Source organism: Panulirus ornatus, chromosome 6 (genome assembly GCF_036320965.1).
Source record: "Panulirus ornatus isolate Po-2019 chromosome 6, ASM3632096v1, whole genome shotgun sequence".
Lineage (NCBI taxonomy): Eukaryota > Metazoa > Arthropoda > Malacostraca > Decapoda > Palinuridae > Panulirus > Panulirus ornatus.
In genome coordinates, this window is record NC_092229.1 from 43632177 (window position 1) to 43657662 (window position 25486).

Genomic DNA, 25486 nt, shown 5'->3' on the forward strand with positions numbered 1-25486 from the left:
TTTTCAGGTGTTGCAATACATCCCAGTGTTTCTTTTTTCTAGTAATAAAATTTATATGATTTGTTGATATATTCTGCCTCAGATATTACTCTTAGGTAATCTTTGTATTGATACAGTGGTTAAATTGATGAGAACTACTATTGATGTTTGGGTGAATAAATTATACATTTCCCTTTTCCATAGCCAGAGGTTGAACCATTATGTGACATTCATTTTCTCATTTCATTTCAAGCTAGAAGTTTCAGTTTTCTAAATTATTTCTTACTTTTTTCATATGTATATATATGTATATGTGTGTGTGTGTGTGTGTATGTGCGTGTGTATGTGTATGTATATATATATGTATATATATATATATATATATATATATATATATATATATATATATATATATATATATATATATATATTATCCCTGGGATAGGGGTGAAAGAATACTTCCCACGCATTCCTCGCGTGTCGTAGAAGGCGACTAGAGGGGACGGGAGCGGGGGGCCAGAAATCCTCACCTCGTATTTTTTAACTTTCTAAAATGGGAAACAGAAGAAGGAGTTACGCGGGGAGTGCTCATCCTCCTCGAAGGCTCAAACTGGGCTGTCTAAATGTGTGTGGATGTAACCAAGATGTGAAAAAAGGAGAGGTAGGTAGTATGTTTGAGGAAAGGAACCTGGATGTTTTGGCTCTGAGTGAAACGAAGCTCAATGGTAAAGGGGAAGAGTGGTTTGGGAATGTCTTGGGAGTAAAGTCAGGGGTTAGTGAGAGGACAAGAGCAAGGGAAGAAGTAGCAGTACTCCTGAAACAGGAGTTGTGGGAGTATGTGATAGAATGTAAGAAAGTAAATTCTCGATTAATATGGGTAAAACTGAAAGTTGATGGAGAGAGATGGGTGATTATTGGTGCATATGCACCTGGGCATGAGAAGAAAGATCATGAGTGGCAAGTGTTTTGGGAGCAGCTGAATGAGTGTGTTAGTGGTTTTGATGCACGAGACCGGGTTATAGTGATGGGTGATTTGAATGCAAAGGTGAGTAATGTGGCAGTTGAGGGAATAATTGGTATACATGGGGTGTTCAGTGTTGTAAATGGAAATGGTGAAGAGCTTGTAGATTTATGTGCTGAAAAAGGACTGGTGATTGGGAATACCTGGTTTAAAAAGTGAGATATACATAAGTATACGTATGTAAGTAGGAGAGATGGCCAGAGAGTGTTATTGGATTACGTGTTAATTGACAGGCGTGCGAAAGAGAGACTTTTGGATGTTAATGTGCTGAGAGGTGCAACTGGAGGGATGTCTGATCATTATCTTGTGGAGGCTAAGGTGAAGATTTGTATGGGTTTTCAGAAAAGAAGAGTGAATGTTGGGGTGAAGAGGGTGGTGAGAGTAAGTGAGCTTGGGAAGGAGACTTGTGTGAGGAAGTACCAGGAGAGACTGAGTACAGAATGGAAAAAGGTGAGAACAATGGAAGTAAGGGGAGTGGGGGAGGAATGGGATGTATTTAGGGAATCAGTGATGGATTGCGCAAAAGATGCTTGTGGCATGAGAAGAGTGGGAGGTGGGTTGATTAGAAAGGGTAGTGAGTGGTGGGATGAAGAAGTAAGAGTATTAGTGAAAGAGAAGAGAGAGGCATTTGGACAATTTTTGCAGGGAAAAAATGCAATTGAGTGGGAAATGTATAAAAGAAAGAGACAGGAGGTCAAGAGAAAGGTGCAAGAGGTGAAAAAGAGGGCAAATGAGAGTTGGGGTGAGAGAGTATCATTAAATTTTAGGGAGAATAAAAAGATGTTCTGGAAGGAGGTAAATAAAGTGCGTAAGACAAGGGAGCAAATGGGAACTTCAGTGAAGGGCGCAAATGGGGAGGTGATAACAAGTAGTGGTGATGTGAGAAGGAGATGGAGTGAGTATTTTGAAGGTTTGTTGAATGTGTTTGATGATAGAGTGGCAGATATAGGGTGTTTTGGTCGAGGTGGTGTGCAAAGTGAGAGGGTTAGGGAAAATGATTTGGTAAACAGAGAAGAGGTAGTGAAAGCTTTGCGGAAGATGAAAGGCAGCAGGTTTGGATGGTATTGCAGTGGAATTTATTAAAAAAGGGGGTGACTGTATTATTGACTGGTTGGTAAGGTTATTTAATGTATGTATGACTCATGGTGAGGTGCCTGAGGATTGGCGGAATGCGTGCATAGTGCCATTGTACAAAGGCGAAGGGGATAAGAGTGAGTGCTCATATTACAGAGGTATAAGTTTGTTGAGTATTCCTGGTAAATTATATGGGAGGGTATTGATTGAGAGGGTGAAGGAATGTACAGAGCATCAGATTGGGGAAGAGCAGTGTGGTTTCAGAAGTGGTAGAGGATGTGTAGATCAGGTGTTTGCTTTGAAGAATGTATGTGAGAAATACTTAGAAAAGCAAATGGATTTGTATGTAGCATTTATGGATCTGGAGAAGGCATATGATAGAGTTGATAGAGATGCTCTGTGGAAGGTATTAAGAATATATGGTGTGGGAGGCAAGTTGTTAGAAGCAGTGAAAAGTTTTTATCGAGGATGTAAGGCATGTGTATGTGTAGGAAGAGAGGAAAGTGATTGGTTCTCAGTGAATGTAGGTTTGCGGCAGGGGTGTGTGATGTCTCCATGGCTGTTTAATTTGTTTATGGATGGTGTTGTTAGGGAGGTGAATGCAAGAGTTTTGGAAAGAGGGGCAAGTATGAAGTGTGTTGGGGATGAGAGAGCTTGGGAAGTGAGTCAGTTGTTGTTCGCTGATGATACAGCGCTGGTGGCTGATTCATGTGAGAAACTGCAGAAGCTGGTGACTGAGTTTGGTAAAGTGTGTGAAAGAAGAAAGTTAAGAGTAAATGTGAATAAGAGCAAGGTAATTAGGTACAGTAGGGTTGAGGGTCAAGTCAATTGGGAGGTAAGTTTGAATGGAGAAAAACTGGAGGAAGTAAAGTGTTTTAGATATCTGGGAGTGGATCTGGCAGCGGATGGAACCATGGAAGCGGAAGTGGATCATAGGGTGGGGGAGGGGGCGAAAATCCTGGGAGCCTTGAAGAATGTTTGGAAGTCGAGAACATTATCTGGGAAAGCAAAAATGGGTATGTTTAAAGGAATAGTGGTTCCAACAATGTTGTATGGTTGCGAGGCGTTTGCTATGGATAGAGTTGTGCGCAGGAGGATGGATGTGCTGGAAATGAGATGTTTGAGGACAATGTGTGGTGTGAGGTGGTTTGATCGAGTAAGTAACGTAAGGGTAAGAGAGATGTGTGGAAATAAAAAGAGCGTGGTTGAGAGAGCAGAAGAGGGTGTTTTGAAATGGTTTGGGCACATGGAGAGAATGAGTGAGGAAAGATTGACCAAGAGGATATATGTGTCGGAGGTGGAGGGAACGAGGAGAAGTGGGAGACCAAATTGGAGGTGGAAAGATGGAGTGAAAAAGATTTTGTGTGATCGGGGCCTGAACATGCAGGAGGGTGAAAGGAGGGTAAGGAATAGAGTGAATTGGATCGATGTGGTATACCGGGGTTGACGTGCTGTCAGTGGATTGAATCAGGGCATGTGAAGCGTCTGGGGTAAACCATGGAAAGCTGTGTAGGTATGTATATTTGCGTGTGTGGACGTATGTATATACATGTGTATGGGGGTAGGTTGGGCCATTTCTTTCGTCTGTTTCTTTGCGCTACCTCGCAAACGCGGGAGACAGCGACAAAGCAAAAAAAGAAAAAGAAAAAAAAATATATATATATATATATATATATATATATATATATATATATATATATATATATAGGGGATAGGGGAGAAAGAATACTTCCCACGCATTCTTCACGTGTCATAGAAGGCGACTAAAGGGGACAGGAGCAGGGGGCTAGAAACCATCCCCTTCTTGAATTTTAACTTTGTAAAAGGGAAAACAGAAGAAGGAGTCACGTGGGGAGTGCTCATCCTCCTCGAAGGCTCAGATTGGGGTGTCTAAATGTGTGTGGATGTAACCAAGATGAGAAAAAAGGAGAGGTAGGTAGTATGTTTGAGGAAAGGAACTTGGATGTTTTGGCTCTGAGTGAAACGAAGCTCAATGGTAAAGGGGAAGAGTGGTTTGGGAATGTCTTGGGAGTAAAGTCAGGGGATTAGTGAGAGGACAAGAGCAAGGGAAGTAGCACTACTCCTGAAATAGGAGTTGTGGGAGTATGTGATAGAGTGTAAGAAAGTAAACTCTAGATTGATATGGGTAAAACAGAAAGTTGATGGAGAGAGATGGGTGATTATTGGTGCATATGCACCTGGGCTTAAGAAGAAAGATCATGAGAGGCAAGTGTTTTGGGAGCAGCTGAATGACTGTGTTAGTAGTTTTGATGCACGAGACCGGGTTATAGTGATGGATGATTTGAATGCAAAGGTGAGTAATGTGGCAGTTGAGGGAATAATTGGTATACATGGGGTGTTCAGTGTTGTAAATGGAAATGGTGAAGAGCTTGTAGATTTATGTGCTGAAAAAGGACTGGTGATTGGGAATACCTGGTTTAAAAAGCGAGATATTCATAAGTATACGTATGTAAGTAGGAGAGATGGCCAGAGAGCGTTATTGGATTACGTGTTAATTGATAGGCGTGTGAAAGAGAGACTTTTGGATGTTAATGTGCTGAGAGGTGCAACTGGAGGGATGTCTGATCATTACCTTGTGGAGGCAAAGGTGAAGATTTGTAGAGGTTTTCAGAAGAGAAGGGAGAATGTTGGGGTGAAGAGAGTGGTGAGAGTAAGTGAGCTTGGGAAGGAGACTTGTGTGAGAAACTACCAGGAGAGACTGAGTACAGAATGGAAAAAGGTGAGAACAAAGGAGGTAAGGGGAGTGGGGGAGGAATGGGATGTATTTAGGGAATCAGTGATGGCTTGTGCAAAAGATGCTTGTGGCATGAGAAGCGTGGGAGGTGGGCAGATTAGAAAGGGCAGTGAGTGGTGGGATGAGGAAGTAAGATTATTAGTGAAAGAGAAGAGAGAGGCATTTGGACAATTTTTACACGGAAATAATGCGAATTAGTGGGAGATGTATAAAAGAAAGAGGCAGGAGATCAAGAGAAAGGTGCTAGATGTGAGAAAGAGGGCAAATGAGAGTTGGGGTGAGAGAGTATCATTAAATTTTATGGAGAATAAAAAGATGTTTTGGTAGGAGGTAAATAAAGTGCGTAAGACAAGGGATCAAATGGGAACTTCAGTGAAGTGGGCTAATGGGGAGGTGATAACAAGTAATGGTGATGTGAGAAGGAGATGGAGTGAGTATTTTGAAGGCTTGTTAAACGTGTTTGATGATAGAGTGGTAGATATAGCGTGTTTTGGTCGAGGTGGTGTGCAACGTTAGAGGGCAAGGGAGAATGATTTGGTAAACAGAGAAGAGGTAGTGAAAGCTTTGCGGAAAATGAAAGCCGGCAAGGCAGCGGGTTTGGATGGTATTGCTGTGGAATTTATTAAAAAAGGGGGTGACTGTATTGTTGACTGGTTGGTAAGGTTATTTAATGTATGTATGACTCATGGTGAGATGCCGTAAGATTGGCGGAATGCCTGCATAGTGCCATTGTACAAAGGCAAAGGGGACAAAGGTGAGTGCTCAAATTACAGAAGTATAAGTTTGTTGAGTATTCTTGGTAAATTATATGGGAGGGAATTGATTGAGAGGGTGAAGGCATTTACAGAGCATCAGATTGGGGAAGAGCAGTGTGGTTTCAGAAGTGGTAGAGGATGTGTGGATTAGGTGTTTGCTTTGAAGAATGTATGTGAGAAATACTTAGAAAAGCAAATGGATTTGTATGTAGCATTTATGGATCTGGAGAAGGCATATGATAGAGTTGATAGAGATGCTCTGTGGAAGGTATTAAGAATATATGGCGTGGGAGGCAAGTTGTTAGAAGCAGTGAAAAGTTTTTTTTGAGGATGTAAGGCATGTGTACGTGTAGGAAGAGAGGAAAGTGATTGGTTCTCAGTGAATGTAGGTTTGCACCAGGGGTGTGTGATGTCTCCATGGTTGTTTAATTTGGTTATGGATGGGGTTGTTAGGGAGGTGAATGCAAAAGTTTTGGAAAGAGGGGCAAGTATGCAGTCTGTTGTGGGTCAGAGAGCGTGGAAAGTGAGTCAGTTGTTGTTTGCTGATGATACAGCGCTGGTGGCTGATTCATGTGAGAAACTGCAGAAGCTGGTGACTGAGTTTGGTAAAGTGTGTGAAAGAAAAAAGTTGAGAGTAAATGTGAATAAGAGCAAGGTTATTAAGTTCAGTAGGGTTGAGGGCCAAGTGAATTTAGAGGTAAGTTTGAATCGAGAAAAACTGGTGGAAGTGAAGTGTTTTAGATATCTGGGAGTGGATTTGGCAGCGATGGAACCATGGAAGCGGAAGTGAATCATAGGGTGGGGGAGGGGGCCGAAAATTCTGGGAGCGTTGAAGAATGTGTGGAAGTCGAGAACATTATCTCGGAAAGCAAAAATGGGTACGTTTGAAGGAATAGTGGTTCCAACAATGTTGTATGGTTGCAAGGCGTGGGCTATGGATAGAGTTGTGCGCAGGAGGGTGGATGTGCTTGAAATGAGATGTTTGAGGACAATATGTGGTGTGAGGTGGTTTGATCAAGTAAGTAACATAAGGGTAAGAGAGATGTGTGGTAATAAAAAGAGTATGGTTGAGAGAGCAGAAGAGGGTGTTTTGAAATGGTTCGGTCACATGGAGAGAATGAGTGAGGAAAGATTGACCAAGAATATATATGTGTCAGAGGTGGAGGGAACGAGGAGAAGTGGGAGACCAAATTGGAGGTGGAAAGATGGGGTGAAAAAGATTTTGAGTGATTGGGGCCTGAACATGCAGGAGGGTGAAAGGTGTGCAAGAAATGGAGTGAATTGGAGCGATGTGGTATACCGGGGCCGACGTGCTGTCAATTGATTGAACCAGGGCATGTGAGGCGTCATGGAAAGTTCTGTGGGTCCTGGATGTTGAAAGGGAGCTGTGGTTTCGGTGCATTATTACATGACAGCTAGAGACTGAGTGTGAACGAATGGGGCCTTTGTTGTCTTTTCCTAGCACTACCTCGTACACATGAGGGGGGAAGGGGTTGTTTTTACATGTGTTGCGAGATGGCGATGGGAATGAATAAAGGCACACAGTATGAATTATGTACACGTGTATATATGTATATGTCTGTGTGTGTATATACATGTATACGTTGAGATGTATAGGTATGTATATTTGCGTATGTGGACGTGTTTGTATATACATGTGTATGTGGGTGGGTTGGGCCATTCTTTCGCCTGTTTCCTTGCACTACCTCGCTAACACGGGAGACAGCGACAAAGCAAAATAAATATATATATATAAAAGTTTTTATCGAGGATGTAAGGCATGTGTACGTGTAGGAAGAGAGGAAAGTGATTGGTTCTCAGTGAATGTAGGTTTGCGGCAGGGGTGTGTGATGTCTCCATGGTTGTTTAATTTGTTTATGGATGGGGTTGTTAGGGAGGTGAATGCAAGAGTTTTGGAAAGAGGGGCAAGTATGAAGTCTGTTGGGGATGAGAGAGCTTGGGAAGTGAGTCAGTTGTTGTTCGCTGATGATACAGCGCTGGTGGCTGATTCATGTGAGAAACTGCAGAAGCTGGTGACTGAGTTTGGTAAAGTGTGTGAAAGAAGAAAGTTAAGAGTAAATGTGAATAAGAGCAAGGTTATTAGGTACAGTAGGGTTGAGGGTCAAGTCAATTGGGAGGTGAGTTTGAATGGAGAAAAACTGGAGGAAGTGAAGTGTTTTAGATATCTGGGAGTGGATCTGGCAGCGGATGGAACCATGGAAGCGGAAGTGGATCATAGGGTGGGGGAGGGGGCGAAAATTCTGGGGGCCTTGAAGAATGTGTGGAAGTCGAGAACATTATCTCGGAAAGCAAAAATGGGTATGTTTGAAGGAATAGTGGTTCCAACAATGTTGTATGGTTGCCAGGCGTGGGCTATGGATAGAGTGGTGCGCAGGAGGATGGATGTGCTGGAAATGAGATGTTTGAGGACAATGTGTGGTGTGAGGTGGTTTGATCAAGTAAGTAACGTAAGGGTAAGAGAGATGTGTGGAAATAAAAAGAGCGTGGTTGAGAGAGCAGAAGAGGGTGTTTTGAAATGGTTTGGGCACATGGAGAGAATGAGTGAGGAAAGATTGACCAAGAGGATATATGGGTCGGAGGAGGAGGGAACGAGGAGAAGAGGGAGACCAAATTGGAGGTGGAAAGATGGAGTGAAAAAGATTTTGTGTGATCGGGGCCTGAACATGCAGGAGGGTGAAAGGAGGGCAAGGAATAGAGTGAATTGGAGCGATGTGGTATGCCGGGGTTGACGTGCTGTCAGTGGATTGAATCAGGGCATGTGAAGCGTCTGGGGTAAACCATGGAAACCTGTGTAGGTGTGTATATTTGCGTGTGTGGATGTATGTATATACATGTGTATGGGGTGGGTTGGGCCATTTCTTTCGTCTGTTTCCTTGCGCTACCTCGCAAACGCGGGAGACAGCAACAAAGCAAAAAAAAAAAAAAAAATGTGTGTGGATGTAACCAAGATGTGAAAAAAGGAGAGATAGGTAGTATGTTTGAGGAAAGGAACCTGGATGTTTTGGCTCTGAGTGAAACGAAGCTCAAGGGTAAAGGGGAAGATTGGTTTGGGAATGTCTGGGGAGTAAAGTCAGGGGTTAGTGAGAGGACAAGAGCAAGGGAAGGAGTAGCAATACTCCTGAAACAGGAGTTGTGGGAGTATGTGATAGAGTGTAAGAAAGTAAATTCTCGATTAATATGGGTAAAACTGAAAGTTGATGGAGAGAGGTGGGTGATTATTGGTGCATATGCACCTGGGCATGAGAAGAAAGATCAAGAGAGGCAAGTGTTTTGGGAGCAGCTGAATGAGTGTGATAGTGGTTTTGATGCACAAGACCGGGTTATAGTGATGGGTGATTTGAATGCAAAGGTGAGTAATGTGGCAGTTGAGGGAATAATTGGTATACATGGGGTGTTCAGTGTTGTAAATGGAAATGGTGAAGAGCTTCTAGATTTATGTGCTGAAAAAGGACTGATGATTGGGAATACCTGGTTTAAAAAGCGAGATATACATAAGTATACTTATGTAAGTAGGAGAGATGGCCAGAGAGCGTTATTGGATTACGTGTTAATTGACAGGCGTGCGAAAGAGAGACTTTTGGATGTTAATATGCTGAGAGGTGCAACTGGAGGGATGTCTGATCATTATCTTGTGGAGGCTAAGGTGAAGATTTGTATGGGTTTTCAGAAAAGAAGAGTGAATGTTGGGGTGAAGAGGGTGGTGAGAGTAAGTGAGCTTGAGAAGGAGACCTGTGTGAGGAAGTACCAGGAGAGACTGAGTACAGAATGGAAAAAGGTGAGAACAATGGAAGCAAGGGGAGTGGGGGAGGAATGGGATGTATTTAGGGAATCAGTGATGGATTGCGCAAAAGATGCTTGTGGCATGAGAAGAGTGGGAGGTGGGTTGATTAGAAAGGGTAGTGAGTGGTGGGATGAAGAAGTAAGAGTATTAGTGAAAGAGAAGAGAGAGGCATTTGGACGATTTTTGCAGGGAAAAAATGCAGTTGAGTGGAAGATGTATAAAAGAAAGAGACAGGAGGTCAAGAGAAAGGTGCAAGAGGTGAAAAAAAGGGCAAATGAGAGTTGGGGTGAGAGAGTATCATTAAATTTTAGGGAGAAAAAAAGATGTTCTGGAAGGAGGTAAATAAAGTGCGTAAGACAAGGGAGCAAATGGGAACTTCAGTGAAGGGCGCAAATGGGGAGGTGATAACAAGTAGTGGTGATGTGAGAAGGAGATGGAGTGAGTATTTTGAAGGTTTGTTGAATGTGTTTGATGATAGAGTGGCAGATATAGGGTGTTTTGGTCGAGGTGGTGTGCAAAGTGAGAGGGTTAGGGAAAATGATTTGGTAAACAGAGAAGAGGTAGTGAAAGCTTTGCGGAAGATGAAAGCCGGCAAGGCAGCAGGTTTGGATGGTATTGCAGTGGAATTTATTAAAAAAGGGGGTGACTGTATTGTTGACTGGTTGGTGAGGTTATTTAATGTATGTATGACTCATGGTGAGGTGCCTGAGGATTGGCGGAATGCGTGCATAGTGCCATTGTACAAAGGCAAAGGGGATAAGAGTGAGTGCTCAAATTACGGAGGTATAAGTTTGTTGAGTATTCCTGGTAAATTATATGGGAGGGGTATTGATTGAGAGGGTGAAGGCATGTACAGAGCATCAGATTGGGGAAGAGCAGTGTGGTTTCAGAAGTGGTAGAGGATGTGTAGATCAGGTGTTTGCTTTGAAGAATGTATGTGAGAAATACTTAGAAAAGCAAATGGATTTGTATGTAGCATTTATGGATCTGGAGAAGGCATATGATAGAGTTGATAGAGATGCTCTGTGGAAGGTATTAAGAATATATGGTGTGGGAGGAAAGTTGTTAGAAGCAGTGAAAAGTTTTTATCGAGGATGTACGGCATGTGTACGTGTAGGAAGAGAGGAAAGTGATTGGTTCTCAGTGAATGTAGGTTTGCGGCAGGGGTGTGTGATGTCTCCATGGTTGTTTAATTTGTTTATGGATGGGGTTGTTAGGGAGGTAAATGCAAGAGTTTTGGAAAGAGGGGCAAGTATGAAGTCTGTTGGGGATGAGAGAGCTTGGGAAGTGAGTCAGTTGTTGTTCGCTGATGATACAGCGCTGGTGGCTGATTCATGTGAGAAACTGCAGAAGCTGGTGACTGAGTTTGGTAAAGTGTGTGGAAGAAGAAAGTTAAGAGTAAATGTGAATAAGAGCAAGGTTATTAGGTACAGTAGGGTTGAGGGTCAAGTCAATTGGGAGATGAGTTTGAATGGAGAAAAACTGGAGGAAGTGAAGTGTTTTAGATATCTGGGAGTGGATCTGGCAGCGGATGGAACCATGGAAGCAGAAGTGGATCATAGGGTGGGGGAGGGGGCGAAAATTCTGGGGGCCTTGAAGAATGTGTGGAAGTCGAGAACATTATCTCGGAAAGCAAAAATGGGTATGTTTGAAGGAATAGTGGTTCCAACAATGTTGTATGGTTGCGAGGCGTGGGCTATGGATAGAGTTGTGCGCAGGAGGATGGATATGCTGGAAATGAGATGTTTGAGGACAATGTGTGGTGTGAGGTGGTTTGATCGAGTGAGTAACGTAAGGGTAAGAGAGATGTGTGGAAATAAAAAGAGCGTGGTTGAGAGAGCAGAAGAGGGTGTTTTGAAGTGGTTTGGGCACATGGAGAGAATGAGTGAGGAAAGATTGACCAAGAGGATATATGTGTCGAAGGTGGAGGGAACGAGGAGAAGAGGGAGACCAAATTGGAGGTAGAAAGATGGAGTGAAAAAGATTTTGTGTGATCGGGGCCTGAACATGCAGGAGGGTGAAAGGAGGGCAAGGAATAGAGTGAATTGGAGCGATGTGGTATACCGGGGTTGACGTGCTGTCAGTGGATTGAATCAAGGCATGTGAAGCGTCTGGGGTAAACCATGGAAAGCTGTGTAGGTATGTATATTTGCGTGTGTGGACGTATGTATATACATGTGTATGGGGGGGGGGTTGGGCCATTTCTTTCGTCTGTTTCCTTGCGCTACCTCGCAAACGCGGGAGACAGCGACAAAGTATAATAAGATAAAATAAGTATATTTTTTTTTTTTTTTTTTTTTATACTTTGTCGCTGTATATGTATATATATATATATATATATATATATATATATATATATATATATATATTTTTTATTTTTTTTTTTTCATACTTTGTCGTTGTCTCCTGCGTTTGCGAGGTAGCGCAAGGAAACAGACGAAAGAAATGGCCCAACCCCCCCCCCATACACATGTATATACATACGTCCACACACGCAAATATACATACCTACACAGCTTTCCATGGTTTACCCCAGACGCTTCACATGCCTTGCTTCAATCCACTGACAGCACGTCAACCCCGGTATACCACATCGCTCCAATTCACTCTATTCCTTGCCCTCCTTTCACCCTCCTGCATGTTCAGGCCCCGATCACACAAAATCTTTTTCACTCCATCTTTCCACCTCCAATTTGGTCTCCCTCTTCTCCTTGTTCCCTCCACCTCCGACACATATATCCTCTTGGTCAATCTTTCCTCACTCATCCTCTCCATGTGCCCAAACCACTTCAAAACACCCTCTTCTGCTCTCTCAACCACGCTCTTTTTATTTCCACACATCTCTCTTCCCCTTACGTTACTCACTCGATCAAACCACCTCACACCACACATTGTCCTCAAACATCTCATTTCCAGCACATCCATCCTCCTGCGCACAACTCTATCCATAGCCCACGCCTCGCAACCATACAACATTGTTGGAACCACTATTCCTTCAAACATACCCATTTTTGCTTTCTGAGATAATGTTCTCGACTTCCACACATTCTTCAAGGCCCCCAGGATTTTCGCCCCCTCCCCCACCCTATGATCCACTTCCGCTTCCATGGTTCCATCCGCTGCCAGATCCACTCCCAGATATCTAAAACACTTCACTCCCTCCAGTTTTTCTCCTTTCAAACTCACCTCCCAATTGACTTGACCCTCAACCCTACTGTACCTAATAACCTTGCTCTTATTCACATTTACTCTTAACTTTCTTCTTCCACACACTTTTCCAAACTCAGTCACCAGCTTCTGCAGTTTCTCACATGAATCAGCCACCAGCGCTGTATCATCAGCGAACAACAACTGACTCACTTCCCAAGCTCTCTCATCCCCAACAGACTTCATACTTGCCCCTCTTTCCAGGACTCTTGCATTTACCTCCCTAACAACCCCATCCATAAACAAATTAAACAACCATGGAGACATCACACACCCCTGCCGCAAACCTACATTCACTGAGAACCAATCACTTTCCTCTCTTCCTACACGTACACATGCCTTACATCCTCGATAAAAACTTTTCACTGCTTCTAACAACTTTCCTCCCACACCATATATTCTTAATACCTTCCACAGAGCATCTCTATCAACTCTATCATATGCCTTCTCCAGATCCATAAATGCTACATACAAATCCATTTGCTTTTCTAAGTATTTCTCACATATTGCAGTGGAATTTATTAAGAAAGGGGGTGACTGTATTGTTGACTGGTTGGTAAGGTTATTTAATGTATGTATGACTCATGGTGAGGTGCCTGAGGATTGGCGGAATGCGTGCATAGTGCCATTGTACAAAGGCAAAGGGGATAAGAGTGAGTGCTCAAATTACAGAGGTATAAGTTTGTTGAGTATTCCTGGTAAATTATATGGGAGGGTATTGATTGAGAGGGTGAAGGCATGTACAGAGCATCAGATTGGGGAAGAGCAGTGTGGTTTCAGAAGTGGTAGAGGATATGTGGATCAAGTGTTTGCTTTGAAGAATGTATGTGAGAAATATATATATATATATATATATATATATATATATATATATATATATATATATATATATATATATATTTTTTTTTTTTATACTTTGTCGCTGTCTCCCGCGTTTGCGAGGTAGCGCAAGGAAACAGACGAAAGAAATGGCCCAACCCCCCCATACACATGTATATACATACGTCCACACACGCAAATATACATACCTACACAGCATTCCATGGCTTACCCCAGACGCTTCACATGCCTTGATTCAATCCACTGACAGCATGTCAACCCCGGTATACCACATCGCTCCAATTCACTCTATTCCTTGCCCTCCTTTCACCCTCCTGCATGTTTAGGCCCCGATCACACAAAATCTTTTTCACTCCATCTTTCCACCTCCAATTTGGTCTCCCTCTTCTCCTTGTTCCCTCCACCTCCGACACATATATCCTCTTGGTCAATCTTTCCTCACTCATCCTCTCCATGTGCCCAAACCACTTCAAAACACCCTCTTCTGCTCTCTCAACCACGCTCTTTTTATTTCCACACATCTCTCTTACCCTTACGTTACTCACTCGATCAAACCACCTCACACCACACATTGTCCTCAAACATCTCATTTCCAGCACATCCATCCTCCTGCGCACAACTCTATCCATAGCCCACGCCTCGCAACCATACAACATTGTTGGAACCACTATTCCTTCAAACATACCCATTTTTGCTTTCCGAGATAATGTTCTCGACTTCCACACATTCTTCAAGGCCCCCAGAATTTTCGCCCCCTCCCCCACCCTATGATCCACTTCCGCTTCCATGGTTCCATCCGCTGCCAGATCCACTCCCGGATATCTAAAACACTTCACTTCCTCCAGTTTTTCTCCATTCAAACTCACCTCCCAATTGACTTGACCCTCAACCCTACTGTACCTAATAACCTTGCTCTTATTCACATTTACTCTTAACTTTCTTCTTCCACACACTTTACCAAACTCAGTCACCAGCTTCTGCAGTTTCTCACATGAATCAGCCACCAGTGCTGTATCATCAGCAAACAACAACTGACTCACTTCCCAAGCTCTCTCATCCCCAACAGACTTCATACTTGCCCCTCTTTCCAAAACTCTTGCATTTACCTCCCTAACAACCCCATCCATAAACAAATTAAACAACCATGGAGACATCACACACCCCTGCCGCAAACCTACATTCACTGAGAACCAATCACTTTCCTCTCTTCCTACACGTACACATGCCTTACATCCTCGATAAAAACTTTTCACTGCTTCTAACAAATTTCCTCCCACACCATATATTCTTAATACCTTCCACAGAGCATATATATATATATATATATATATATATATATATATATTTTTTTTTCAAACTTCGCCATTTCCCGCATTAGCGAGGTAGCGTTAAGAACAGATGACTGGGCCTTTGGGGGAATATCCTCACCTGGCCCCCTTCTCTGTTCCTTGTTTTGGAAAAATCAAAAAAAAAAATAAAGAGGGGAGGATTTCCAGCCCCCCCCGCTCCCTCCCCTTTTAGTCGCCTTCTACGACACGCAGGGAATACGTAGGAAGTATTCTTTCCCCCCTATCCCCAGGGATAATATATATATATATATATTTTCCCTGGGGATAGGGGAGAAAGAATACTTCCCACGTATTCCCTGCGTGTCGTAGAAGGCGACTAAAAGGGAAGGGAGCGGGGGGCTGGAAATCCTCCCCTCTTTTTTTTTTTTTTTTTTTTTTTTTTTCCAAAAGAAGGAACAGAGGAGAGGTCCAGGTGAGGATATTCCCTCAAAGGCCCAGTCCTCTGTTCTTAACGCTACCTCGCTATCGCGGGAAATAGCGAATAGTATGAAAAAATAAAATATATATATATATATATATATATATATATAAAAATATATATATTTTTTTTTTTTTTTTTTTTTTTTTATACTTTGTCGCTGTCTCCCGCGTTTGCGAGGTAGCGCAAGGAAACAGACGAAAGAAATGGCCCAACCCCCCCCCATACACATGTACATACACACGTCCACACACGCAAATATACATACCTACACAGCTTTCCATGGTTTACCCCAGACGCTTCACATGCCTTGATTCAATCCACTGACAGCACGTCAACCCCTGTATACCACATCGCTCCAATTCACTCTATTCCTTGCCCTCCTTTCACCCTCCTGCATGTTCAGGCCCCGATCACACAAAATCTTTTTCACTCCATCTTTCCACCTCCAATTTGGTCTCCCTCTTCTCCTCGTTCCCTCCACCTCCGACACATATATCCTCTTGGTCAATCTTTCCTCACTCATTCTCTCCATGTCCCCAAACCATTTCAAAACACCCTCTTCTGCTCTCTCAACCACGCTCTTTTTATTTCCACACATCTCTCTTACCCTTACGTTACTTACTCGATCAAACCACTTCACACCACACATTGTCCTCAAACATCTCATTTCCAGCACATCCATCCTCCTGCGCACAACTCTATCCATAGCCCACGCCTCGCAACCATACAACATTGTTGGAACCACTATTCCTTCAAACATACCCATTTTTGCTTTCCGAGATAATGTTCTCGACTTCCACACATTTTTCAAGGCTCCCAAAATTTTCGCCCCCTCCCCCACCCTATGATCCACTTCCGCTTCCATGGTTCCATCCGCTGACAGATCCACTCCCAGATATCTAAAACACTTCACTTCCTCCAGTTTTTCTCCATTCAAACTCACCTCCCAATTGACTTGACCCTCAACCCTACTGTACCTAATAACCTTGCTCTTATTCACATTTACTCTTAACTTTCTTCTTCCACACACTTTACCAAACTCAGTCACCAGCTTCTGCAGTTTCTCACATGAATCAGCCACCAGCGCTGTATCATCAGCGAACAACAACTGACTCACTTCCCAAGCTCTCTCATCCCCAACAGACTTCATACTTGCCCCTCTTTCCAGGACTCTTGCATTTACCTCCCTAACAACCCCATCCATAAACAAATTAAACAACCATGGAGACATCACACACCCCTGCCGCAAACCTACATTCACTGAGAACCAATCACTTTCCTGTCTTCCTACACGTACACATGCCTTACATCCTCGATAAAAACTTTTCACTGCTTCTAACAACTTGCCTCCCACACCATATATTCTTAATACCTTCCACAGAGCATCTCTATCAACTCTATCATATGCCTTCTCCAGATCCATAAATGCTATATATATATATATATATATATTATCCCTGGGGATAGGGGATTAAGAATACTTCCCACGTATTCCCTGCGTGTCGTAGAAGGCGACTAAAAGGGGAGGGAGCGGGGGGCTGGAAATCCTCCCCTCTCATTTTTTTTTTAATTTTCGAAAAGAAGGAACAGAGGGGGCCAGGTGAGGATATTCCAAAAAAGGCCCAGTCCTCTGTTCTTAACGCTACCTCGCTAACGCGGGAAATGGCAAATAGTTTAAAAGAAAAAAGAAAATATATATATATATATATATATATATATATATATATATATATATATATATATATATATATAAAGGGCAAATGAGAGTTGAGGTGAGAGAGTATCATTAAATTTTAGGGAGAATAAAAAGATGTTCTGGAAGGAGGTAAATAAAGTGCGTAAGACAAGGGAGCAAATGGGAACTTCAGTGAAGGGCGCAAATGGGGAGGTGATAACAAGTAGTGGTGATGTGAGAAGGAGAGGGGTGTGCAAAGTGAGAGGGTTAGGGAAAATGATTTGGTAAACAGAGAAGAGGTAGTGAAAGCTTTGCGGAAGATGAAAGCCGGCAAGGCAGCAGGTTTGGATGGTATTGCAGTGGAATTTATTAAAAAAGGGGGTGACTGTATTGTTGACTGGTTGGTAAGGTTATTTAATGTATGTATGACTCATGGTGAGGTGCCTGAGGATTGGCGGAATGCGTGCATAGTGCCATTGTACAAAGGCAAAAGGGATAAGAGTGAGTGCTCAAATTACAGAGGTATAAGTTTGTTGAGTATTCCTGGTAAATTATATGGGAGGGTATTGATTGAGAGGGTGAAGGCATGTACAGAGCATCAGATTGGGGAAGAGCAGTGTGGTTTCAGAAGTGGTAGAGGATGTGTGGATCAGGTGTTTGCTTTGAAGAATGTATGTGAGAAATACTTAGAAAAACAGATGGATTTGTATGTAGCACTTAAGGATCTGGAGAAGGCATTTGATAGAGTTGATAGAGATGCTCTGTGGAAGGTATTAAGAGTATATGGTGTGGGAGGTATGTTGCTAGAAGCAGTGAAAATTTTTGTGAAAATTTTTATCAAGGATGTAAGGCATGTGTATGAGTAGGAAGAATGGAAAGTGATTGGTTCCCAGTGAATGTTGGTTTGCAGCAGGGGTGTGTGATGTCTCCATTGTTTAATTTATTGATGGATGGGGTTGTTAGGGAGGTGAATGCAAGAGTTTTGGAGAGAGGGGCAAGTATGCAGTCTGTTGTGAATGAGAGGGCTTGGGCAGTGAGTTGGTTGTTGTTCGCTGATGATACAGTGCTGGTGGTTGATTCAGGTGAGAAACTGCAGAAGCTGGTGACTGAGTTTGGTAAAGTGTGTGAAAGAAGAAAGCAGAGAGTAAATGTGAATAACCTTGCTCTTATTCACATTTACTCTCAGCTTTCTTCTTTCACACACCTTACCAAATTCAGTCAACAGCTTCTGCAGTTTCTCACCCGAATCAGCCACCAGCGCTGTATCATCAGCGAACAACAACTGACTCACTTCCCAAGCCCTCTCCTCCACAACAGACTGTATACTTGCCCCTCTCTCCAAAACTCTTGCATTCACCTCCCTAACCACCCCATCCATACAGAGATTAAACAACCATGGAGACATCATGCACCCCTACCACAAACCAACATTCACTGAGAACCAATCACTTTCCTCTCTTTCTGCTTGTACACATGCCTTACATTCTCGATAAAACCTTTTCTCTGCTTCTAGTAACTTGCCTCCCACACCATATATTCTCAATACCTTCCACAGAGCATCTCTATCAACTCTATCAAATGCCTTCTCCAGATCCATAAATGCTACATACAAATCCATTTGTTTTTCTAAGTATTTCTCACATACATTCCTCAAAGCAAACACCTGATCCACACATCCTTAACCACTTCTGAAAGCACACTGCTCTTCCCCAATCTGATGCTCTGTACATGCCTTCACCCTCTCAATCAATACCCTCCCATATAATAATTTCCCAGGAATACTCAACAAGCTTATACATCTGTAATTTGAACACTCACCTTTATCACCTTTGCATTTGTACAATGGCACTACGCATGCATTCCGCCAATCCTCAGGCACTTCACCATTAGCCATGCATACATTAAATATCCCATAAGAACCAGTCAACAACACAGGTGCCCCCCTTTTTTAATAAATTCCACTGCAATACCATCCAAACCCGCTGCCTTGCCGGCTTTCATCTTCCGCAAAGCTTTCACTACCTCTTCTCTGTTCACCAAATCACTCTCCCTAATCCTCTCACTTTGTGCACCAACTTGACCAAAACACCCTATATCTTCCACTCTATCATCTAACCCATTCAACAAACCTTCAAAACACTCACTCCGTCTCCTTCTCACAGCATCACTACTTGTTATTACCTCCCCATAAGCCCCTTTCACCGATGTTTCTATTTGTTCTCTTGTCTTACACACTTTATTTACCTCCTTCCAAAACATCTTTTTATTCTCCCTAAAATTTAATGGTACTCTCTCACCCCAACTCTCATTTGCCCTCTTTTTCACCTTGCAACTTTCTCTTGACCTCCTGCCTCTTTCTTTTCTCTTGACCTCCTGCCTCTTTCTTTTATACATCTCCCAGTCATGTGCAGTCTTTCCCTGCAAAACTCATCCAAATGCCTCTCTCTTCTCTTTCACTAATAATCTTACTTCTTCATCCCACCACTCACTACCCTTTCTAATCTGCCCCCCTCCCACGCTTCTCATGCCACAAGCATCTTTTGCGCAAGCCATCACTGCTTCCCTAAATACATCCTATTCCTCCCCCACAGTGATATACTGTGGTGTTGAACAGCGTTTTGTTGATACGTTATTAATGTAAGTGAATTATAATTTGGAAACTATTCTTAAAAGTGTAACTTAACCTGATTATGAAAAGAACTTAATAAAGCATTGATAACATGTAATAAACCATAAAACTTATGTATTGGAAAAGAATAAAGGAAAAGATACGAAGAAGATGATAATGATATATACTGCCATTGTCAGGGCCAAGTACGAGATGGTGACGCTTTCCCTTCATGAGGGCAACCCGGGTCACCACCTGCAGGGATCACACGGCATCGAGTCTGTCAACATTCCCTACTTCAGGAGGGTTGATGAGGACCGGAACTACTGCCATGCCCCCTCCAGGTTCCCCATGAACACAGCCTTCATCGAGGGCTGGGGGCTGTACGCTGAGACTCTGGGCTTCGACATGGAGTTGTTTGGAGATCCATATGACAGGTAGGTCAGCCGGATTTTCCCATCACAGGAAATATGGACTTTCAAGTGACGTGGACCATGTAAGCCAAAAGATAAGACTTCTAGAAACATCATAGTCACAAGATTAATGTTCTGTCTCACTAGTGTGTGTACAGAAGTTGCATTGCCTCCTAAATCTTTACTTAGTATCAACATGACATGTTACACAACACTTGCTATGGTTGAGGCTACGCTATGATTGACATGGGTGTTAGGGGAAGGCTTCCACGAGTGACAGGTACTGAGGGAAGGCTTCTACAAGTGACCAGTATGAGGGGAAGGCTTCCTCAAATGACCAGTATTAAGGGAAGGCTTCCACAAGTGACCAGTATTAGGGGAAGACTTCCACAAGTGACCAGTATTGGGGAAGGCTTCCACAAGTGACTGGTATTAAGGGAAGGCTTTCACAAGTGACCAATATTAGGGGAAGGCTTCCACAAGTGACCAGTATGAAGGGGAGGCTTCTACAAGTGACCAGTATAAGGGGAAGGCTTCCACATGAGAAAATGAAATGTACAAATTAAGTCTTCATAACCAGTCTGTCCAGGGCATTGTGTGTGATGATTGTAGGGCTGGTTGGAATAGAGACATCAGTACTAGCTCATGTTATTGGTCAGCTGTATGTATGGAACTTTTTTTGGTCTAAAGATTATATTCCCACTTAGTATTTATGTCTGCTGATGTAGTTACTCTGTCATTCATCATCATCAGATTCAGTTCTGACACAAAATAACTTCAGAACATAGCACAATCTCTAGTTATGTTTATCAACAAAAATGAAAAATACAATGCGACATATTAATTAGAATTTATCAGAGTATTTTCGAAGAGGGACTGAAGGCTGACCACATCACAAAGTGTGGCTTTGATGAAGACATTCTCGCAGATCATCCTCAGCCTCACCTGACATGCCCACCGCAACTCTGACATTACCCCGAGCCTCACCTAACCGGCCCACCACAACACTGACATCATCCCCAGCCTCACCTGAAATGCCCACCACAACAATGACAGTATCCTCAGCCTCAGCTGACATGCCCACCACAATACTGACATGATCCCCAGCCTAACCTGACATGCCACCACAACACTGAGTTCATCCAGCCTCACCTGACAGGCCCACTACAAGACTTTGCTTAAGAAAACATATTTTGGGGTTACAATATTGAGCTACATTTTGTTGTTTTAGTGAAGCCATTTTAATTTTGTAATTTTTGGGGAAGGCAGTGTAGGAAAGTACTCTGTGATGGTATTCAAGATTGGTACTGTAGGATGGTACTGTTGGAAGGTATAATAGCTGGGTTGTACTGGAATGTGCTGTGAGGAAGGTGGCCATTGTGGGACACTACTCTAGAATGCTGTTGTAAGAAGGTACAGTATGAAAGTTCCAGAGGAATTTACTGTAGTAAAGTACTAGAGGACTTTACGGTAGGAAGTACTACAGGAAGATACTGGGTATATAGTACTGTATGAAGATGCTGTTGTTCATTTCGTGAATAAAACACAGTAAACTAAACAAAGTATGAGTTGTAGGAAAGTAATTTTAATGTTCAGTAGTTATAAGAGGTCCTAGGACGCTGTCCATGCTAACTGTTCACTCTTCGCTCCAACCTGGGCATGTCCCACTATGGCCATGTTCCATCTGGACTAATAGGTATGGCCACTACTCCGACGAGATCTTCCGGGCATGTCGTCTGGTGGTGGACACGGGGATGCACTCGCTGGGCTGGTCCCGTCAATCGGCAGTCGACTTCATGTTCAGGCACACTGCCTTGCCTCTTGTGGAGGTGGAGGTGAGTCTTCATCATCCACCCAGCTGTCTAGGGTGAATAACTGATGAATAGCTCGAGTCACAAGGGACATGACTGTCAGTTGGGTAGTACTTGACTTGTATTCAAATTTTCCAGTACATATTTTTTATTCATTTATCGTAACGCAGAACAAGTAGAATTATTCCTGATTGTTTCAAAATATAGAAATGTAATGTTATGTGTTACTGTCCAGTGTGTTGTAAGTACATAAGTGGAGGGAAGACTGCTGCTGTACAGCAGTGAAGGGAAGACTGTTGCTGTACAATAGTGGAGGGAAGACTGCTGCTGTACAGTAGTGGAGGGAAGACTACTGCTGTACAGTAGTGATGGTGAACAATCGTAGACTGGCATCACCATGTTTGTCTCCGGACACAGGCCACCCCTGGCACCACCATGTTTGTCTCTGGACCCGGACCACCCCTAGCACCACCGTGTTTGTCTCTGGACCCAGACCACCCCTAGCACCACCATGTTTGTCTCTAAACCCAGGCCACCCCTGGCACCACCATGTTTGTCACTGGATCTGAACCACCCCTGGCACCACCATGTTTGTCTCTGGACCAGGACCACCTCTGGCACCACCATGTTTATCTCTGGATCTGGACCACCCTTGATGACACCATGTTTGTCTCTGGATCTGGACCACCCCAGGTGACATCATATTTTTGTCTCCAGGCACAGGCCACCCCTGGCACCACCATGTTAGTCTCTGGCTGCAGAACAACTCAGACGCCACCATTGTTAATGGCTCTTGTATTACAGAATGAGATAGACCGATACATCAGCTGGCCTGGTCAGGCCTTGGCGTACAAAGTTGGGCAGCTGAAACTGGCTGAACTGCGGGAGGAGGCCAGCAGTCAGTTGGGGGATTACTTCGATGTCAGGAAGTTCCATGATGTAGTGTTGGAGTCTGTGGGCCCCTTGGAACTGGTGGAGGATGAGGTCAGGCTCTGGGTTGAAGGTGGAGGGAACTGACCTCAGCAACCTACATATGGGACAACCCAACCAAAATTTCATGACCAAGTTTGGACATGGAAATTAGCCATTTTGCATGAAAGTGAAGTTAAATAAAATGAAAAGTTCCACATGAAGTCTTTCTTCATTGACCCTCTGAGGTATCTGACACAAAGATATATTACATTAAAGCCAGATAGGAGATGATGTGCCTGATGTAAGCAAGAATATCACGACTTTGAGGAAAGGTTGCTCTACAATGGTATTATTTTTGTGTTTTTGTAATGTAAGTATAACTTGCCACCTGTTGGTGTACCTTCATCAGTGCAAAGTGAGAGGGCTAGGGAGAATGATTTGGTAAACAGAGTAGTTGTAAAAGCTTTGCGGGAGATGAAAGCCAGCAAGGCAGCGGGTTTGAATGGTATTGCAGTGGAATTTATTAAAAAAGGGGGTGACTGTATTGTTGACTGGTTGGGAAGGATATTTATGACATGCCTGAGGATTGGCAGAATGCATGCATGGTGCCATTGTACAAAGGCAAAGGGGATAAAGGTGAGTGCTCAAATTACAGAGGTATAAGTTTGTTGAGTATTCCTGGGAAATTATATGGGAGGGTATTGATCGAGAGGGTGAAAGCATGTACAGAGCATCAGATTGGGGAAGAGCAGTGTGGTTTCAGAAAAGGTAGAAGATGTGTGGATCAGGTGTTTGCTTTGAAGAATGTATGTGAGAAATACTTAAAAAAGCAAATGGATTTGTATGTAGCATTTATGGATCTGGAAAAGGCATATAGAGTTGTTAGAGATGCTCTGTGGAAGGTATTAAGAATATATTGTATGGGAGGCAAGTTGCTAGAAGCAGTGAAAAGTTTTTATCGAGTATGTAAGGCATGTGTATGAGTAGGAAGAGAGGAAAGTGATTGGTTCTCAGTGAATGTCGGTTTGCGGCAGGAGTGCATGATGTCTCCATGGTTATTTAATTTGTTTATGGATGGGGTTGTTAGGGAGGTGAATGCAAGAGTTTTGGAAAGAGGGGTAAGTATGCAGTCTGTTGTGGATGAGATTGCTTGGGAAATGAGTCAGTTGCTGTTTGCTGATGATACAGCGCTGGTGGCTGATTCGGAGACTGAGTTTGGTAAAGTGTGTGAAAGATGAAAGAAGTATATGTGAATAAGAGCAAGGTTATTAGGTATAGTAGGGTTGAGGGACAAGTCAATTGGGAGATAAGTTTGAATGGAGAAAAACTGGAGGGAGTGAAAGGTTTTAGATATCTGGGAGTGGATCTGGCAGCGGATGGAACCATGGAAGCGGAAGTGAGTCAAAGGGTGGGGGAGGGGGCAAAAATCCTGGGAGCCTTGAAGAATGTGTGGAAGTCGAGAACATTATCTCCGAAAGCAAAAATGGCTATGTTTGAAGGAATAGTGATTCCAACAATGTTGTATGGTTGCGAGGCGTGGGCTATGGATAGAGTTGTGCGCAGGAGGGTGGATGTACTGGAAATGAGATGTTTGAGAACATTGTGTGGTGTGAGGTGGTTTGATCGAGTAAGTAATGTAAGGGTAAGAGAGATGTGTGGAAATAAAAAGAGCATGGTTGAGAGAGCAGAAGAGGGTGTTTTGAAATGGTATGGGCACATGGAGAGAATGAATGAGGAAAGATTGACCAAGAGGATATATGTGTCGGAGGTGGAGGGAACGAGGAGAAGTGGGAGACCAAATTGGAGGTGGAAAGATGGAGTGAAAAAGATTTTGAGTGATCGGGGCCTGAACATGCAGGAGGGTGAAAGGCGGGCAAGGAATAGAGTGAATTGGATCGATGTGGTATACTGGGGTTGACATGCTGTCAATGGATTGAATCAGGGCATGTGAAGCATCTGGGGTAAACCATGGAAAGTTGTGTGGGGCCTGGATGTGGTTTCGGGCATTATTGCATGACAGCTAGAGACTGAGTGTGAACGAATGGTGCCTTTGTTGTCTTTTCCTACCTCTGCCTCGCACAAATGAGGGGAAAGGGGGTGGTTATTCCACGTGTGGCAAGGTGGCGATGGGAATGAATAAAAGCAGACAGTCTGAATTGTGTGCATGTGTATATATGTATGTGTCTGTGTGTGTATATATATGTGTACATTGAGATGTACATTGAGATGTGGACGTGTATGTATATACATGTGCATGGGGGTGGGTTGGGCCATTTCTTTCGTCTGTTTCCTTGTGGTACCTCGCAAACGCGAGAGACAGCGACAAAGCAAAATAAATAAATATATATTTTTTTTTCTTTCTTTTTTTTTTTTCCCAAAAGAAGGAACAGAGAAGAGGGCCAGGTGAGGATATTCCCTCAAAGACCCAGTCCTCTGTTCTTAACGCTACCTCGCTATCGCGGGAAATGGCGAATAGTATTAAAAAAAAAATATATATATATATTATTATTCATTTTTATTATTTTGCTTTGTCGCCGTCTCCCGTGTCAGCGAGGTAGCGCAAGGAAACAGACGAAAGAATGGCCCAACCCGCCCACCTACACATGTATATACATACATGTCCACCCATGCACAATATACATACCTATACATCTCAATGTACACATATATATACACACACAGACATATACATATATACAAATGTACATAATTCATAGTCTGCCTTTATTTGTTCCCATTGCCACCTCGCCACACATGGAATAACAACCCCCTCCCCCCTCATGTGTGCGAGGTAGCGCTAGGAAAAACACCAAAGGCCCCATTTGTTCACACTCAGTCTCTAGCTGTCATGTAATAATGCACCG

The 25486-nt window shown here is 43.2% G+C and overlaps 1 protein-coding gene across 2 annotated transcripts in view; it reads left to right on the top strand.

The window, feature by feature from the left end:
• The window catches only part of LOC139749173 (uncharacterized), an 85885-nt gene extending 63042 nt beyond the window's left edge, over positions 1-22843 (top strand). For both annotated transcript variants that reach the window (XM_071662832.1, XM_071662833.1), the window contains 3 exons: positions 19687-19923; positions 21596-21734; positions 22515-22843. In XM_071662832.1, coding sequence (XP_071518933.1) covers positions 19687-19923; positions 21596-21734; positions 22515-22727 — 589 coding nt within the window. In that variant the 3' untranslated portion in view covers positions 22728-22843. The remainder of the gene's footprint in view (positions 1-19686; positions 19924-21595; positions 21735-22514) is intronic.
• The last annotated feature ends 2643 nt before the right edge of the window (positions 22844-25486 follow it).